The sequence below is a fragment of the Rhinolophus sinicus genome, chromosome 3 (genome assembly GCF_057876585.1).
Source record: "Rhinolophus sinicus isolate RSI-liver-muscle chromosome 3, RSI-T2T, whole genome shotgun sequence".
Classification (NCBI taxonomy): domain Eukaryota; kingdom Metazoa; phylum Chordata; class Mammalia; order Chiroptera; family Rhinolophidae; genus Rhinolophus; species Rhinolophus sinicus.
Window position 1 is genome coordinate 94,492,548 of NC_142503.1, and position 19,361 is coordinate 94,511,908.

At 46.6% G+C, this 19,361-nt stretch overlaps 1 protein-coding gene across 1 annotated transcript in view; it reads right to left on the bottom strand.

Annotated features, from left to right (window-relative positions):
* Window positions 1-19,110, bottom strand: part of LOC109460015 (general transcription factor II-I repeat domain-containing protein 2) — a 372,825-nt gene extending 353,715 nt beyond the window's left edge. The window contains exon 1 of the mRNA XM_088796794.1: window positions 18,818-19,110. Coding sequence (XP_088652920.1) covers window positions 18,818-19,100 — 283 coding nt within the window. The 5' untranslated portion in view covers window positions 19,101-19,110. The remainder of the gene's footprint in view (window positions 1-18,817) is intronic.
* Between the last annotated feature and the right edge of the window lie 251 nt (window positions 19,111-19,361).

Below are 19,361 nucleotides of genomic sequence, written 5' to 3' on the forward strand. Positions count from 1 at the left end.
GTTTTCAGTCTTCTCATCCAAAAATAGGGATGATGCCCGCCTCACAGGGCAACTTTGAAGACTTAGTGGTGATCACATGGATGCCAATGTGTTTTGAAAACATTCATTTGAAGAGTGGAGGGCACAGCATGGTACCTTATACCAAGTTCTCTGCACCTCACTTCCTGGATGATTTTTATGGACTCTCCAAGGGGAGAGACTCCATGAATAGAACCTGGTACCTCAGACACCTGTGTGCCCCAGGATGCTGAGGTGGGAGGATATGATGGGTCTCACTGTAAATTCAGTGTCAAAAGTATTAAAAACAAGGTTTTTAGCCATGATGGTGAATCACTGTATGGTAAGAGTGGGGTCCCAAGTGAGAGCTGGAGAGAATGTCAGATGGGGACCAGATTAGGGTGCTCAGGGAAGAGGTGAGAGGAGACTTCTGAAAACGGAAGGCTGGGGGCAGGGCAGAGCCAGCAAGGCCTAAGCAGGGGGTTTCCATGACCTGTAAGGACAAAGTGCCTTAGTAGGATCAGCTCTACCTGTCCCCATACCCCCCAAAGCAGAGACCTCCCTGAGAGGAGCCAAGGGTTTGGGAAGCGTAACCCAAGTGTCATAGCCGGAGGGCAAAGAGAAAGAGGAAAGGAGGTGTAGTTGGAGATGGTGGGATAAAGTGTGAGAGTCAAGGAGAGGCATTCAATTGAGTCTAGGGATGGAGAACCTGCCTGGGCCCAGTCCTTCGTGGGGTCTGACCCTCCACTACTTTGCAAGGGGCTAGTGGCCTTCTGATACTAGGAGTGTAGCAGGGTGAGCACCTGTGGACTTTCTTCTGGGCTGTTTTGGACCTTGATGAACGACCCCTTTCAGTTTTCCTCTGTGTAGTGGTCAGAAAAAACTGAGATGGCTCTGTCAGGATTTTTGAGGCTTTCTAGTGGTAAAACAGTGTTGTGGGATGTTGGGAAGGAAAGCCTGTTCCTTGTTTGCCATTGTGTCCAGTGTCCAGAAGTCAGAGCTGGACATTAGCTCCGTGGTGGAGGATTACACGCTTCTAGCCCCTGATAGTGTATGACCGCTCTTGGGGACCCTTGTTGTCCCGGCTTTCATTAACATTACTCCACAGGACAGTTGTGTGTAAATAAGGCAGGAACTGTGGGTTAGAGCTGAGAAAGCTATGCAAAGCCCCTTGTACCTTTGGGGATAAAACCCCCAAATTTCCACAACAAGGAGGGCTCCAACACATTTTCAGAGCTTGAGGATGAATTCAACACCACTCAAACCCCCCAGCATGATCGATATGTTAATGGCATAGACTGGGGCTCAAGAACCCAAAGTGAGAAGGGATGAGCAAACACGATCTTGCTGGGCTACTTCCTCAGAAAACTCCCTGGATCCATTTTCTATCTACTTTATATCTGTTTTATAAGTGAAACAGGCACAGAGTGGTTAAGGATTTCTCTCAAGGTTACGTCGCTAGCGGGTGGCACCCACCTTGGTCTTGCCTGTCTCGTCAGCCACTCTGGGCACCTTCTCCTTTTGATAATACTTTTCCTCCTTGGCTTTTGTGACACATTCTCTCCTGGTTCAACGTGAGCTGCTCTTTCTACTCTTTTTCCCCCACAAATCCCTCCCGAGCAGCTCCTTGGCATCGGTGCCCCCCATATTTACACCCTGTTCCTCTCTCTCCTTTCTGTGCAGGTTTGCTTTGGGCAGTCCTGTCCATTCCTGTGGCTTGACCTGCAATCTACATGCTGATTCCTAACTCTATATGTTTGGCCATGACCTGCAGGCTTATAAAATAATGATATTGTTATAAGTCATACTTATTTTAGGACTTAATCGATAATCGAGTTTGACTAAGCCAGACGTTGTTCTGAGCACTTGGCATGTGTCATTTAACTTGACCCACAAAGTCTCTTTGCAGCAGGTACGATTATCATTGTTAGCTGAAAAAATTGGAGTCTGTTAACGGTTCTGCAGTCTGAATGTTCTGCAGTCATCACGTTTCATCAGTTCTGTCTCCTGAGCTCTCCATCCCTCCATCTCCTTGCCCATCTCTGGTTTGGCCGTCAACATCTTTCTCCTTGACAATTGTAGTATCTTCCTAATGTCCTACAGCCTCAAGGTCTTGCCTTCTGCACGTCTTCTCAATGCACAGAGGGTTCTTCCTAAAGTGAAGCACTATTATGTCTGTCTGGCTTGGACTAAAGTTTGAAATGCAGGCACACAGCCAGCTGCAGTTTGTCCAGCCCCTGGATGGGGTGGGGGGGTCCATGGTCTGGGTCAAGGCACGCTGGTCATGCTCCTTGGACACCAGTTGATTAGCATGTCCCACAGCCCTTGCACAGGGCTTGGGGGCTTGGCAATGGAGGTGGCCATGGACTTGGCTGGCTGACCGTGACATTTCAGGAAAGAGGCCCCTGGCCTGACAGAAAAGTTCTGGGGAGCAGGAGTCCAGAAAAGCATTCTTGGGTATTATTAAAGCAGCATGTTCCTTTGGAAGCAGAAGAGACCAGCCACTGTTCCCCTGTGTTTGCTCAGAGACCAAATAACCCTGGAGGTTTTATTCCATTTGGTCGACAGACAGCCTGTGATGACAGCATTTGCGGCAGCTGAGCCTGCTCAGACCGGTTGTAAATCACAGGGTTGGGCCATCCTGGGGGGAGGAAAGTGGTTCAAATTTCCACCCAGAAAGAGTCAGTAAATGTCTTCCAGAAACTTCAGGCTCCCAAAGCATGGCCACGTGTTTTCCTCCACAGTAGACTAGGGAAGGGTAAAAAGAAAAACCATTCTTTTTTATTTGGGGAGAAACTTTGCCATAAGTACCCAAAACAAAAAAAAAACGAAAAATAGTTCAAATCTTTTAATCCTTAGACCATTCCAGTAATTTGTCTTAAAGAAATAATTAGAAGAAGACACCTAAGATTTAGACACAAACATGCTTGACATAGGTTTTTATAATAGCAAAAACAAAAACAAAAGCACAATACAAAACAAAACATGCACACACACACACACACACACACACACACACACTCATGAAAACAGCTGAAATGTCCAATTGCAGAAGTTAACTTCATTTCGGTGCATCTATGTTGGACTCTATTCAGTGATTTAAAAAGCGTATTTTCTATGTTAACTTGAGAGACATAGAAGAATGCTCATATAATATTAATCTGATAAAGCAAATACGTATGAACAGAAGAAACGTTGAAAAGGAATATCCCCAAATATTAATAATCTCTCTGGGAAATGGGGTTGAGTGTGATTTTTGTATAATTCTTTATACTTTTATGCATTTTCAAATGTTTTCAACACCACATGCTAATGTTGTAATCCTTGAAAAAGACGTTTAAAAAGATATTAAAACCCTTACCAGTGTCCCTTCTTTCTTGGTGTGGGGATCAGACTCTCCCCATTGGTCAGACGTGCATTCTAATCCTATTGGAAATTAAAAAACAAGAGGATCATGGGAACAAAGAGAATCAAGCAAATACCCATGCAACAAGTTTGGGATGTTATGACTGAGCATGTGAAATGGAATCAGCATTTGGGGTGTCCCAAGGACCGAAGAAGCCTTTTGTCTGCCCCACCCTCATGCCTGTTCCTGCTGTCATTGGTAGTTGGTGGAATGGCACCTCTCCAGCCAGACATCCGGAATCATCCTTGAGTGATTTCTCCGCCTCACCCAACTGATCTCCAATAGGGTCTTGTAAACTTTCTGAAGAAGTGCCTTCTACATCCCTACTGCCCTAATTCAGCACCCCCTCATCTACTGACCAGGCTGCTGAAAAGGTTCGTAGCTTGCCCTCTTTCAGTCTGATCCTATGGCTACAGCCAGACTGTTCTTTCAGAAATGCAAATCTGCTTCTGCTATGCCCTGCTTAGCCCTCTGTAGCTCTCTACTGTGTTCAAGGTAGAGTAAGTCTTAGTTTACAAAGTCTTTCTTGATCTGACCCCAACCTGAGTTTCCCAGCCTCATTTCTCCATGCGTTGCTTCACTCCATTTGCTCCCCACATTGTCAGCCTCCTAATTGATCTCTGAAAGTGCCAGGTCCTTTCATGAACCCCGTTTCCTCTACCCCATCACCCTCCTCTTCTCCATCTGGGAAATCCTTTTCATCCCTCTGGAGTCAGTTCACGATTATCCGTGCCCCTCACACCGCCCTCCCAGGCAGAGCACGTTTCTCCCTTCTCTGAGTTTTCTTAGCTCTATATAATGCTCCTCTTCTCATGTAACACACTGCCTCGTTCAGGGGTTCTGAGCTCCTCCATTAGAGCATAAACTCCTTGAGACAGTGGCTGGTTCACCTTTGCCTTCCATAGGCTCCAGCTTAGTGCCTCCTGTGTGGTGGGTATTCAGAAGTGTTTGCTGAGTGGATAAATGAGGTTAAGGAGAGCAAGGTTGTGCCTCATCATAAAGAAGAGTCTTCTAACTAACACCAGGATTATGTTTAATTTCCAGCACCGACTCAGATCAGCTGTTAATGGCTCCCTTACATGCTTTGTTTTGCAGGACTTTAAGGGTGTTTCACAGGTAAGTGATAAGATGTTTTACTTATTTCAGGATATTTCAATTATTCATTGCAGCTTAACAGATCACCTCCAAATTTAGAAACTTGCAACAATGATAATGATTTATTTTGCTTCTGCATTTGAAATTTGAACAGGACTTGATGGAGACGGCTGGGTCTGTGTCATGTGGCATCAGCTGGGTGCAGGACTGGGTGGAACAGTTGGAGGATTCACTTCCAAGATGCTTCATTCACATTTCCGGTAACCTGGTGCTGGCTGCCAGCTGGCGCGCTGCTGGCGCTGTTGGCCGGGGTCTTCAGTTTCTCTCCACCTGAGCATCTCTACGATGCTTTCACAGGAGGCGATGGCTGGGTTCCAAGAGTATTTCAAGAGACCTTGGGTGGAAGCCATTTGTTATGTTTTACAGATCAAGCAAGTCACTTCTTTTGTCAGTTCACTGTGATCAGCTATGGTCATACCGTTAGCCTGCTCTTCCCAACTCCAATCATCAAGCTCTGAGCTTGAACAGACTGTATGAGGATGATGATGGCGAAGATGATGATGACCATGGTGGTGTGGTAATAATGATGGTGATGGTGGTGGTGATAATGATGGTGGTGGTGATGGTGGTGTGGTGGTGAGAATAGCTAACACGTGTATGATGTTTACTGTTTGCAGGCACTGGCCTATATACTTTATACATATTCAGTAATTTAATCTTCATAATAATCTTATAAATTAGAGATTATTATAATACCCACTTCACAGATGAGGCAACTGAGGCAGAGAGAGTTTACAAAATTTACCCAAAGCTGATCAGCCAGTAGATGGTGGGCTGGATGGCCATCTGGCGAGTGTGCTGGGAAGAACTGCTGACCAGCACAGGATGTTGACCCTGGGATCCCTGATTTTCATTCCTTCCCTGATATAGTTCTTCTGTCTCCTTCTGAGAGGGGCCATGCTCAGCACATATGTGGTCTTCTGAATGCAGAAGTGCTAGGGGCTGTCCTAGAGATGGTATATGACCAGCAGGAATATTATAAAAAAAAAATTCAAGCATCTAATGAAGAAGTGACTTTAAAATGTTTCCTGGGCAACAGGCAGGCAGAGTTTTACTGGGACATGATTCCGAACCCCTTGGCTCACCTCTTCACAAAAAATGGCACCCTTTGCTGGTTTTGGAGCATAATTTTAAAGCCACCCAAACTGCCACATACTTCTCAGTGCTTCCTGGGCCGTCGCGTGCTTTCTTCACATGCAGTTCTCCTTGCCCAAGACTAATTCTCATTGATTCCGCCACAGCTCCTCCTGCTCCTTCAAGGCTGAGTTCAGGGGTTTCCTCCCTGTGGATACTTCTTTTATTGCCTCAGCCAGACTGAGGCTTCCCTCTGTGCTTACTCCATGGCTCAGTCCACATGTCTGAATTAATACTACGGCATGTAATGATCCCTAGGGTTGTCCGTCTCTCTCCCACAAAACCAGGTACCCTTGTAGGCAGGGAGCACTGCTTATTTGCCCCAAATCCCCACTTGTGGAACAATGTAGGACCTTCACTGATATTTTTAAGTGAACAACCCTCCTAAAGCACAATATGCTAGGATTTTCCTGCTGTCAGCTACCCCTGCCTGGTGATATCCACCTCTCTTCAGACACAGGGACTATATGAGCTGTGATCAAAAGATATGGTGGATGTTTAAATAAAAAAAGTTACTGCAGTAAATGACACATTGCCATTAATTGCCCTCAAAATACTCCCCCTCACTTCCAACACACTCATCCCATCCTTGCCACTTTCTGAAGCGGTTCTGGAAGCCCTCTTTCGTGAGCGTCTTTACTTCATCCTCCACCATGACAAGGCTCCGTGTCACACTTCACTTCTGGTATGTGGCAATTTCTGCCAAATGAAAACATTATGGTGTGTCCTCACCCACCTTATTCACCAGATCTGGCACCGTGCGACTTCTGGCTCTTCCCCAAAGTCAAAATGACAATGAAAGGTAAATGTTTTGAATTGATCCAAGACATCGAGGCAGCCATGACAGCATAATTAAAGACACTCATGAAAGAGGACTTCCAGAACTGCTTCAGAAAGTGGCAAGAACGATGGGATACGTGTGTACGAAGTGAGGGGGATTAATGGCAATATGTCTTTTACTGTAATAAATTTTTTAAAAATTTAAACATTCACCATATTTTCTGGCCACACCTCGTATATTTTTTAAATCCCAATTTGATATGTCTTTCTTAAGCAATAACTTACTGCCACTTTTTAATGAGTACCAATACCTAGAACTCTTTGGTTCTCACACTTGAGAGTTCATCAGAATCACTTGGAGGGCTGGTGAGAACACAGATCCCAGGGCTTCTGAGTCAGTGAGTGAGGAGTGGGCTGGAGAATATTCCTGTCCTTCCATTTCCCAGGTGAGGCTGCTGTGGCTGGTCTGGGACCGCTTGGAACTGCTGCCTGAGACATCACGTACCAGAATGCCAGGCAACACTCAGGCTGTCTTTGAGAGTATCCATTGTTTCTTTTGTTTTCAGAATCCACACAATGTATTTGCGGCAGTTTGATTCCATCAATACACAGCTCAATTTCTGTTTTTAATAATAACCCTAGGAAACAGAAATGTATCTTGTGGAAAATGTTACCTCCATCAAACAAATGCCTAATGCCACAGCATTTGAATTACGCTCTGATCTTTCCATTTATTAAAAACAGAATTAAATTGTTGGATGTATCAGTGGCAGCCTGGAGAGGAGGAGGACACTCTGATATTTGGAAAACCGACAAGCACGCTAACCGTGGGTTTTCCAATGTGTTCAGAATACATGGGGGATGTCTTTGGGGAAATGTACTTTATCCGAAGTGTAGATGGCACATGAAATGTGAATAAATATTAAGATTGCTATTAAAAAATTCCTTTTTTTGTTGTTTTTGATGTGAAAAAAAATTGGTTTTTAACGAGATTTGACAAAAACTTTTATGGGTTGCAACACAGATAAATTGGAGATTTGAACATTGGGACCTCAGGCTGTAGGCAGCTGAAAAGGGAAGAAGATGAGAAGCAGGGAATAATTTTCAAATCTTATTGACCAGCAGCCTCTCTCAGTGCTACTTGTAGATTACAGTCTGGCAATAGCTTTTGTATCACACTGCTGCTCTCCCAGGCAAAGATGGGGGTGGGCAGAGAAAAGATGGTGAGATGTATACAGATGATTTTGCTTAAAAGGGACTGGCAGTTCACCCCCAGGTAGGGGACCCACCAGCCACTCAGCCCTGACTCAAAATCCCTGACCTGGGGGAAACTCAGCCCAAAACCAAACCAGTATCCCAGCTGGCTGGTGAGAGCTTTAGGACACTGTCTTTCAGAATCTCATCTGTATAGGTCTATAGTGCCAAAACACGACAAACGTGCAGAAGAGACTGTGATCATGGTTTCTGTGAAGGGGATGGCCAGGCCCCGCAGCAGTACACATAATAGCAGTTAGGTTCTGTGCCCCTAAGATGAATGATACTTCCTGGAGATGTGCAACACAGAGATACTGATGGTCTTGGAGCCAATCACTCAGTCAGTCAAGGGAGTTGGGGCCAACATAATGGTCTTTGCCTCCTGAGGCTGTTTTTTTTTTTTTTTTTTTTTTTTTTTTTTGTCAAAACTCTTTTCCTGGAAACGAACAGAAATGCACTGTGTTATCCCAAGGGGAAGGATTACAAGGAAGGTACAATAGGCAATCCATGGATATCTGGTCACAGGCATGAAATATAGCTGGGGACGGGATTGCTATGTTCAGTTGCACAAGCTGTGCACTGCACAACTTGAAAGGCACTATTTCCATGGATTATGATGTGCATGGTGGTCGTGAGAGTTGTGTGACATGGTGGCTCTGCACTGGAACAGCTCTGGAGAGCTAGGGATGGAGGCCTTTTTCTCCATTCAGTTTGTGGTGATCCCTCTCACTCCTTCTCATCTGTGTGTGTCTTCCCCATCCCTCTTTCTCTTCCATCTTCTGTTTATTTTCCTTGCATGTGGCCCAACATGGCTACCCATTATGCTCTCGCCCGACTTTGATCACTTTTCCATTCCAGCCCCTGCCCGGGAGTGGCAAAATCTCTCTCTCTCGTTTCACATTTTTGGGAGGGAGGATGTGATTGGTCCCTGGATTGAGCCTTACAGCTGCTCAGCCTAGAAACATCGAAGTCCTCGTTAGTTACCCTCTTTCTCTTTTCATACCATAGCTAACCTGTCAGCAATATCAATATTTCGCTTGACTATCATGATATATCCGATTCTGGTGGCTTCTTATGGCCCCCACTGTTACCACCCTGGTCCCACCCATTCTTCTTTTGCTCAGATTATTGCAGTAGCCTCCTAACTACTCCACCTATTTCTACGATTATCCCCCCTTCCTTCTACCTTCAATATGCAGCCAGAGTGCTCAGAGGTTCACATATAAGTCAGACCATGTCTTCAAACCCTGCAAGGGCCCCCTTTCATCAGAGGAAAAGCTAAAGTCTGCACAGTGACCTCCAAGTGCTTGTCTTTCTGCTTCTCTGTCTACTCTTCTCTTCACTTGGTCTCTTCCCGCCATATTGGTTTCTCAGTGTCCTTAAACGTGGCAGGCACACTCTCATCTCAAGGCTTTAGCATTTGCTGTTCCCTCTGCCTGGAATCCCCTTCCTCCAGAAGCCCGTGGTTTTATTTCCTCACCATCTTTCAGTCTTTCCTTAAGTATCACCTCAGACCTTCCCTGAACCCTTATTTGCAATGACTTACCCCCTCACTCCTTATCATCTTTTATTGCTGTTGTTTCCTTTAGCAGCTTCTAACATACTGTATACTTTTCTTATATATTTTATTTATTGTCTGTCTCTTCTACTATCATGCAAGCTCCATGACAGCAGGAATTTGGTGTATTTTGTATTCTTAGCACCTAGATCAGTGCCTGGCACTATAAAATACACATAGAATAAACAAATGAATGAATCTAAAAAATGAGTACATGAATCTAGAAACTCATATTCCAACACAATAATAAAATTCACTTATTGAGAAAATATGTGTTACATATATAGGTATATATCTGTCAATTTCTTAATTCTTTTTCTCCCAGCCAGAAAGCTTCAGTGCAAACTACTGAGTTCCAATCTGGACACCTAGCCATGCCACCTCTTGTCCCTCCAATTATGCTCTCTGCCAGTGAACTCCCATCTCAGGAGAGAGGGTCCAGCCCACTCTGCACTTATACCACAGGCTAAGTTTCCTGCTGACCGAAAGGGGGACCACGGAGTTTAATTCCCTTGCCTGAGCATTCTTTATCTTTGAGGATTTGGGCTTCTTGGTGACTTTCTGTTGATTTCCAGAATTCTTCTTCCAGGACTTTTGCTACATGATGGTAGTGAGGTCTCACGTGGAGTGGGGTATCCTTCAGAAGGAGCCCAGGACTCATTTCAAAGCCTCCTACAGCAGAGGGAAACTTGTAGCAAGTGGAATCCTGACTTTTACCAGAGGATGGCACTGTGGTCGTTTCCAAGAGCCAGCCAAGCAATTTGAAAAAGCAATTTTCCAGTGGCAGTAACAGCTGCACTTCAAACCCTGCAGGGAACATTAGAAAATGTTAACCCCTAAATAGTGGGGAAACAAGGGACTAGAGGCAGATGTGGGGAGCTTCATGGTGGAGGCCAGGCCTGGAGAAAGGCAGGGGCCAGCAGAGGGCCCGAAAAGGAATGACCACCAAGATGTTGGGGGCTGGCGTCCTTCCCTGTTGGGGCTGAGGGTTCTGGTTACCCAGGGCTCTGGAGGGCTTTCAAGAGTCTTCTAGGGCTTTCTCAGCAACCCCAGGCAGGGAGCATTGGTTTTTCAGAGCCAGATTCAACTGGAAACTGGCAGGGGGCAATGAGGGAGGGGTGGTGATGGGGGCTTTCCTGCTTTCCTCCTGTGCCCATTTCGTGTCAGTTACATAAAGTGTGCATTTCAACCTCCCTTCAGGGCTCATACCAAGTCTTGTTCATCTTTTAGTTTTCCATGTGCCTGGCATGTAACAGGCACTCCATAAACGGTTGTCAGATAAGTAACTGACTGACTGAATCTTGCGTTTGGGGAAAGAACACAGTAAGTCTCCTCAATTGAAAATACATACACTCACACAGACAAACAAACAAAGCAAAACAACACAAAAAGGAAAGAAAGGAAAAGGAAAGTGCTTTCAAGTGTCTTCTCATCTCTCCAGGATTTCTGCCATCATTATTGCTACCACCCAAATATTAGCCCTTGATGATTAGCAAAAATCTTGCACTCATGTTATGTTTGTCTGTCCACCTCTCTGTCCATCACTCCATCCCCCGCTCCCTCCTAGTTCCCTCCTCGCTAGTGCTCGTCTCTCTCACATTCCCCCCTTGAATGAGAACCGTGTCCCAGCTGGACAGGGTATTTGAGGGCATCCCCTGGTGTCTAGGACAGCACAGTTGCTCAGGCGGTGTATATGGGATGTAGGAACACACAGACGGCACTTTTCCCAAGCGATTTTACAGCCATTGTGGCACTGCATCCTTGCATCGCCTCTTTAAGGAAGATATTATTGGCACCAATTGTTGTTTCAAATGATGGCTATACGCAGCACATCCTCATGTTCTTTTTGCGATGTGACCTCGACGTTCCTCCATCAAGAGATGGGGCCAGTGTTCCCTCCCGTTGAAGCTGGACAGACTTTGTAACTGCCCAGGCAACAGAATGGCAAAAGTGATGCAGTGTGACTTCTGAGGCTGCGTCATCCAAGCAGGAAAACTTCCCCTTCGTCAACCTCTCTCTCTCTCTCTCTCTCTCTCTCTCTCTCTCTCTCTCTCTCTCTCTCTCTCTCTCTCTCTCTCTCTCATCCAGAGCTGACATGTAAGAAATTCAGTTACCCTAGAGCCTCCATGCAGAAGAGATCCCAAGCAGAGACCACAGTGAGACAGAGAGGCAGAGAGAGCTGCTGGAGGAGCCCCAGCCGTTCTAGCCCCAGCTGTTGGAATCTTTCAGCAGAGGCCTCAGACACCACAGGGCAGAGATAGGTGTCATGCTATGCTGTCCTAATTCCTGACCCACAAAATCCGTGAACATAACAAATTGGTGTTTCACACTACTAAATTTTAGTGTGATTCGTCATACAGTCATAGTAATGGAACACTTTATTATCCCCCACTCTTTGAGGTGAGAAAACTGAGGCTTAATGAACAGTGGAGCTGGCGCTTGGACCCCACTCTCTTGACTCTCAGCCCAGGGTGCCTTTCCTGACATCAGCTTTCAGGGCCAGGCTGGGGCTGAAGAAAAGACATGGGTTCAGTTCAGGGTCAATCGAGGCTGGGGCAAGCCTTTGGCTTTGTTCAGACATCAACAAGGCAGGAACGTGGGCTCTGAGATCTGTCTGGGGTCCAGCCAATGAGAGTGGAGCTTGCCGTTTCGGGTTTCCGGTCCAGGGCAACTTACTGGTCTGAGACTAGTGGTCTCAGGAGCATCAGCCAGTGCTAGGACCCTCTGAAAACCGCTCACCCAGACCTGCAAATCTGCCAGCAGCTGGCTAATGTAAAGTCACAACTCTGACGCAGGGGTTAGTTGATTTTATTATGATCACGATGGGCCATGTTTGAGGGTGTAGCCAAGAGGCCACAGAGCAGGGAAAACCCCAACAAACCACAATGTTGCCATGACGACATCACTGCTATCCATTTGCCTTGGCCACTAACACCTTTTTCAGGAAACCGCCTTAGACCAATCTTGTGGCATGGGACCTTGAGATGGTCTTGTCAGTGGATGTTCTCATCAGAGCTGAATTTGGGGGTGAGCAGACCTTCCTGGTGGGAGGGCTGCAGCCTCTCAGTGAGTCTGGATTACAAGTTGGTGGGATCCTCTTCTCTGAGACGAGCAGTGAAGTCTCATTCTGGGCTCAGGGGTTGTTGACAAGGAGACTTTCCGTGGCAACACAGGAAGCTGAAGCTGAATGTGAATTTCAACCTCGGCAGAAATCAGACACCACAGACAGACATGGCCAGCCCTACAGCCATTGAGAACTTGTGACAGTGAGTCCTGAAGGGTCTCTGTCCCTCATAGTACAGGTTCGTGGAGAAGCCTCCTTTCCCAAGGCCAGTTTGGAACCCAGTTGGGTGGGGGAGATGACAAGAGGATACTATGATAGAGAGAACAGCGATGTAACTTCTGGCAACAATGGTGGTGTATTGTATGTAGCCAGGATCTTGTTTGTAGTCCTAGCTATGCGGTTGTCATTTATGGAGGGCGTAATGCCCATGACTCATGTCTATTGTAAGGTTGAGCTGTTTGGAAGCCATTGTGTTGTTGGGATGTGTGGTCACGGCAATTTTGGTTTCATGGAGGCTGTGATGTTGCTGTGTCCTAATGCTGGTGGGCTCTGTGCTTTTCTACTCTGTGTTGGCAGTGTTGGGGCAGTAGCCCCAATCCTTCAACCCTGTGCTTTTCAGACTTTAAGGTGCATTCTAATTACCCAGGGATCTTATGAAGTTGCAGGCTCTGATTCAGCAGATCTGGGGTAGGGTGGGAGAGTCTATGTTTCTAAGAAGCTCGCAGTAAGGTCAGTGCTGCTGGCGTGTGGACCACACTCAGAAAGCCAGGCTTGTCTGGAGCAGCCCTTTCCAATAGAACCTTCTGTAATGATGGCGATATTCTATTTCTGCACTGTCCAAGGTGGTGGCCACTAGGCACCTCTGACTACTGAGCACATGACTTGTGGCTAGTGTGACTGAGGAATTGATTTTCAAGTTTTATTTAGTTACTAATTTAAATGTAAATAGCTAATGGTTAGTGGCTGTCATATTGGACAGTGCAGCTTTAGACTGTACTGTACTGGTGTGTATCAGAATTCCCTAGAGGCCTTGTTAAAACACGATTGCTGGGGGCCACCCCCAGTTGGTCTGGACTGGGGTCTGAGGATTTGCCTCTCTCCTGGGTTCCCAGATGATGCTGATGCTGTGGGTCTGGGGACAGCACTCTGAGAACCATACTGCCTGCTAGTCTCTCCCCACGCTGAACACCTCCGAACGCCGGTTGCTGTAGGACAAAAGGCTCGATGACGTACCAGTGTTATGATTTGATTCAAATTTACCCCTAATGAATGGGATGGGAGCCGGGATGAGGAGGCGTCCACGGAAGGAGATCTCAGAACGTTTAGGCGGGAACATTATTTTGAAACAAATAGACGGATCCCTAATTAACACTGGTCTCTATAAACTCAAAGGCTCATAGCTGAGAGGGACCCTAGGAACCATCTGATTTGCACTCCCAGTTTACAGATGGGGAAACTGAGGGATATCCAAGTGCAGTTTACAGGTGACACCCCGCACCAGAACTTGGTTTCCAGATTCCGAGCCCGTTGTGGTGCCTCTACTCCACCCTGCCTTTGTGTGTGAGCTGGGGGAGGAGAGGGGCTGTGACGCAGACTTCACAGACGTCACTTGCAGAGAGTGAGACTTTCTTTATGGATGAGGCGGGCCTCTCATGTTCACCTCTCTACCCCAACAGAGGCAGCTCTGCATGCCCTCCCTGGGTCTAGTCGTTATCACCCAGAGGCTATAGCACGGTGATTTTTCTCCTCTTTGTCTATCCCTCTGGGAAATTTGGTTGGATTTTAGCAGCTGTGGTTAAAAAACAAACAAACAAAAAACAAAAACAAAACATAGATCAAAACAATTGGTTGCAATGCTATTCTGAAGATCTTACATACATATTTCTGTAATCTGTGCTGTTCCTCTTCCCAGGGCTGAACATGTGAGGACAGATACACCACAGTGACATAAAATTACTGCCATTTATCAAACTCCCACTGTGAGCCAGACACAGGATCAAGTCCTTTATATTCCTGATCTCATTAAAACTTCACAAAAAGCCTACGAGGTAGATGTTATTGTTACCATTTTTTAGATGGGAAAATGAAGGCCTAGAATGATTAAATAACCAAGCCAGGTCACACAGCTTGTAAATGGATGGATGGAGACTTGAATATAATCTGCCTGATGCCAAGTTCTGGGTTTTCTTCATTATGCCAAGGGGGTGTAACCTGAGAGGTACCATGCGCTCCCCAGCCCCACTTTTGTGAAGCTGGTGCTTCTGCGTGGTGCTGCCCCAATTCTGCTTGCCATCCAGGAATGAAGACAAGACACCTGAAGAATGAAGCTCAGCCTGGCCCTGAGCCAATGAGCCAGGTGTGTAAGTCACAATGATTTTAGTTATAAGTAACAGAAACCTGAATTAAAAGAAAAGAAGACAGTTACTGGCTCATGTCCCAGCGAATTCCAAGGGAAGCAAAAATGTTCTTCAGGTATGGTTGGATCCAGATTTTCACCCATTCATCATCAGGGCTCTCTCTCCCTTTTTCATTTCCTGGTTCTTTTTTTTTTTTTTTGGGTGGGTTTCATTCATAGGCAGGCTCTCCCCATGTGCTGGAGAGGATGGCCTCCAACAGCTATAGATCTATGTTGTTTTTAAAACTAGGAATCCCAGGGAGTAGAAAGCAAACCCCACCCCTCAAACCACAGCTCCAGCCAAAGTCCCAGGGATGAGTGCCATTGGTTCATCTCAAGTCATATGACTCTGTACCAACCAATCACTACCGTGAGAGGAATGGACTAGTCTAATAATCCAGACCCTAGTCTCATAACTGCTGCTGAAGATGGGGATGGTATCAGGTCCATCTGCGTGCTTCATTGTAAGTAGGATATATTTTGTTACCAGAAAAAGCATTAAAAACAAAACAAAACCCTACTGCTACTACCATCTGCTAAACTGGCCTACACAGTAAACTGAAGGCACCTTCTCTGGTAATGGGGTGGCCTGGAGTTAGGTTGCTCTATTCACTGTGCCAATTCTGGAAGATTTTTTGAACATCAGCTCCATTTATCCTCCTAATTGCATTATGCATCTTCTGGCTGCTGATACCTGCCTCACCCCATGGGGTCTGAGCTCACCCTACCCCACAGGGCTGGTCACATGGACTCCTGGCTTCTGGTTGGGCAGGGGCATATGTCTTAATCTCCTGGCTCCTAGCTTCTTCTCAAGGTGCCCTTAGTAACTCTCCGCTCACCCTGCAGTCCTCCCAAGACCACCTACAGCCATACGTTATCAGGCAGAAGGCCATTGAAGGAAACTGACCTTCACATTTCAATGTACCTGGGTAATAGTGGGTTGGCTGAATACATCTCAGTGGTGTTCAGGTGCAGGATGTGGCTACTCTGATTTGGAGGCTGCACAATGGGCAGTCTGTCTGTTCATTTATTTATTTATTTTCTCAAAGCAGGGATTGTCCGTGGGCCCTACCAGCCTGAAGATGGCATGTCCCCACTGGGGACAAGCCAGACTTCAGGGTGCCCCTCTGGCTCCTAGCCCCGGGGATGCCCTACACCCGCCCATACCCTTGTATTCCTCTCTCTCTCCTCTGACCTGCATGGCCCCAGTCCTGTCCAAACTGCTGCCAAACTGCCCTGGTTTAGGGCAGAGACTATTAGCACCCATAGAGGATGCAGAGCAAAGCAGTGAAGACTTGCTCAGGGCAAGGCTGGCTCGCAGGCACAGCCAGCTCCCGATTTGGCAGTTTCACTAGGAAGAAAGGAAGGGGGTGTCAGAGAGATGTCAGGTGAGTCAGGATAGGTTGCTTGGGGGAAAGGGTTGCTTGTTAATTTTAAAAATACGTGTATTAAATGCACTTAAACATCTTTACTAAAAGGAAGAACCAAGAAATGCACACATAACACTTGGTCTCTTTTTACGTGGATGGGAGGAAGTGCTTGGCTGTGTTTATCCAGGCAGGTAACGTGCCTCCTTTGTGCCAGGCAGGAAGCTACAGGTGTGTGTCATCTGATTGGTTTTAGTTCTCCTACTCACCTTGTCCAAAAAGTGTGAGCCAGCTTAAGTGGCAGAGGCAACTTAGGTCTGCCTGACTGCCAAGCCAAAGGCACACTTTTTATAAACACAGTGGTGGAGGAAGCCCTGGAAGGCCCCAGGACAAGGAGGGCTTGACAGGTGAAAGAGGCCACTTAGGCAAAGGGGGAGAGACCAGGTGAGGTGGGGCCCTCACAGAGCAGCCACTGTGGGTGGTTCTAAAGGGAAGCAAACAGTGGGCGGGCAGGCCTGGGGTCAGAGAGTTTGAGTGAACACAGTGGGCCACAGAAACCTGGGAAGGTTCCGGAAGAGGGAATGCTGGGGTAAAAATAGTCTTTGAAAAGATTGCTTGTGCAGTTCGGTTCAAGGCAGAATTTCGAAAAAAGGAGGGGTTGGGGAGACATGTTAAAAGAAAATTCTGTGTGTTGCCTCAGTTCGCAGATGAACCTGGATCTTATCGACCACGGAAAAGTGGCTTTTTCTCAGCCTCTTTCTGTGCGTCTGCTGGAGCAGCCTGGAGGCCCCGGCAGCCAGCGTTTCCTTCTCCCCCTGACAAAGGGGCGGCGGGAGCTGGGTCACATGGTGAGGCACTTTTCTTCCTCCTCCACAACAGGGAACGGCCCTTATGGGGCCTGGCTACTGCTTCTGCACAAGTATTTATGAGCTGCGAGAGTTAAGATCATAAGGCTCCCATATTTTGCTTTTTTTTAAAGCCAATAACTTAAGAAAATGTTTTCTCCATAAGAGAAACTTCAAAGGTCCTAGAGAATAACACACTAAAATTATTGAAAGGCCGCTTCTCACACGTCTTGAATGTCGGCAGGAAACAATGCGCTGAGGCCGGGCAGGCCTCTTCACAGCGTAAGCATGCCTTTGTTTTTCTGCATCGCCCGCAATCAAACCCAGGACCCAAGCTGTTAGGCATTTAGCTGCGGCCTTATGCGGGGCCTGTTCCCCAATCGGGTTCTTTTTCCTCCAGAGGACGCTTACCGAGGTGGGAACTATTGAAAATATCTCCGCACTTTAAGAAAAGGAAAATTTAAAACCTTCTTGCTGCTCTTGAGGGGCAAGGTGGCCTCATGATCCTCTGCGTGGAGCATACAGGAGTTATTTAGGGCAATTATGCAGAGAGGCCGCGAGTGGACATGCAGAGAGCCTAGGCCTGCATTTACTAGTTGGGTTGAGTTTGGCCAAGTTATTTAAACTGGCTGGGCCTCAGTTTCATCACCCATTAATTGGGATAATATTTGTTCGGACCATTTCACAGGGCTGTTGGGAAGATCAGATGAGGTTATATTTAAATTGCACGTGTGTGTGCGTGCACGGGTGTGTACACACTTGCATTCCTGCTTCAGGGGAAAGGAGAGGCTTGTCTAATGGACGGGTCAGTGCTTGGAAGCCATGGGCGGAGGCCCCCAGTGACTCCCAGAGTGCTTGGCAGGTGCTGTCTGTTCCAGCCCCACCTGCCTGAGGGGGCCAGTGGCGCCAGGGGACGTCATCATGCAGCCAGCGATGGGAGGTCTTGGATGTGGGCACCGTAGGCTACAGCACACCCATGGCAATCCTTATTGTGACAGTCGCCGTCTCAAGCTGAGATTTGGGACGTGATGGGGCACTTGCCTGGCAGGTGTCCTGGCTATTTTGGCTTCCAGTTGGCTGGTGACCTTTGGGTGGGGAGGAAAGGGTGATCCTAAGGCCTGGAAAGACAGAATGCGTTATTCAGGGATTGTGATTGGACCAACATCGAAAACCAGCTTCTGGCAAAATTGTGAACGTTGCAAAGTGTGTCATCGGGCAGTTGCCCTCCTCTTTCTGCATTTACATTTTTCTCCCTTTCCACTGCTTTCCAGAAAGACCCGATGCCAGTCATCTGTACTTTAAAGAGAACTGAGGTTCATGTACCCTCTGTCCCCAGTGGATTTGTATTTGAAGCTTAATGTTCATTATGGAAGCAAACCTTCAATCGTGTATTAGAAACATTTCATTGAGAGAAGTCGGGGGAAGGATTTTCCAATGTCTCTGATGTTTTGCCCATTATATTTACCTTTCTGATTCCCAAATGAAAAACTGGTCCAGTCCACTGCCCTAGGAACACAGGAGCTTGACCTTGACACTCCTCTGGGGATATATTTAAAGCCCCTTTGAAAGACCTGTCTCTGCTCTTCATTTTAAGGAAGAAGTAACAGCTCACAGTACAGTCTCCCTCTGTATTTAGAGACTCATTCGTGTGACCCATTGGCCTCTGAATAGGAATAACATGGCAGCACAAAAGCCCCTAAATGGTCAAAAAGTAAAAAAAAATGGTAAAGTTATAATTAATTTATCCACATAGTAGTCCTCCGTTATCTGTGGACGATATGTTCCAGAACCCCCAGTGGATGCCTGCAACCACGGATAATATCAAACCCTGTGTATACCATGTTTTTCCTATGCATACATACCTCCCTCCTTAACCAACTTCAACTCTGCCGGAAATGTGACAGCAGCTTCTTCATCAGCAGACGCAGCCTCTGCAGTAATTTTTACATTTCTCAGTCCAAACCTATTCCTGAATCTGTGTAACCATCCCTTACTTGCAGTAAATGGTTTGGTGTCAGTCCTTTCAGAGGATCCCTTGCTGAAGTCTTCATACAGGCTCAGTGCTTTCTGGCGCAACACCGTGCTGTCAACCGGAACACGTTTTCTGTTCATGTCTTCCACCCACAAACTTAATGCCTTTTCCATCTTAACTAAGCACTTATCACGCACCGTGGCCGTCACTTTTGTAGTTTGAGGTGCCACAGCAAAACTAGCACGAATTTCCTTTTTCTTCTTCACAATTTCACGGTTGGAAGATTCATTCTTACTGTCGATCTTAGCAACCTCATCATAGTTTTATGTTTTTCCTTTCTTTAAGTCAAGAACTTTCACCTTCTCACTTAAAGGAAACACGTTACAGCTCTTCTTAGGCATATCTGAATTGCCAGCATCACTGCTCTTGCGTTT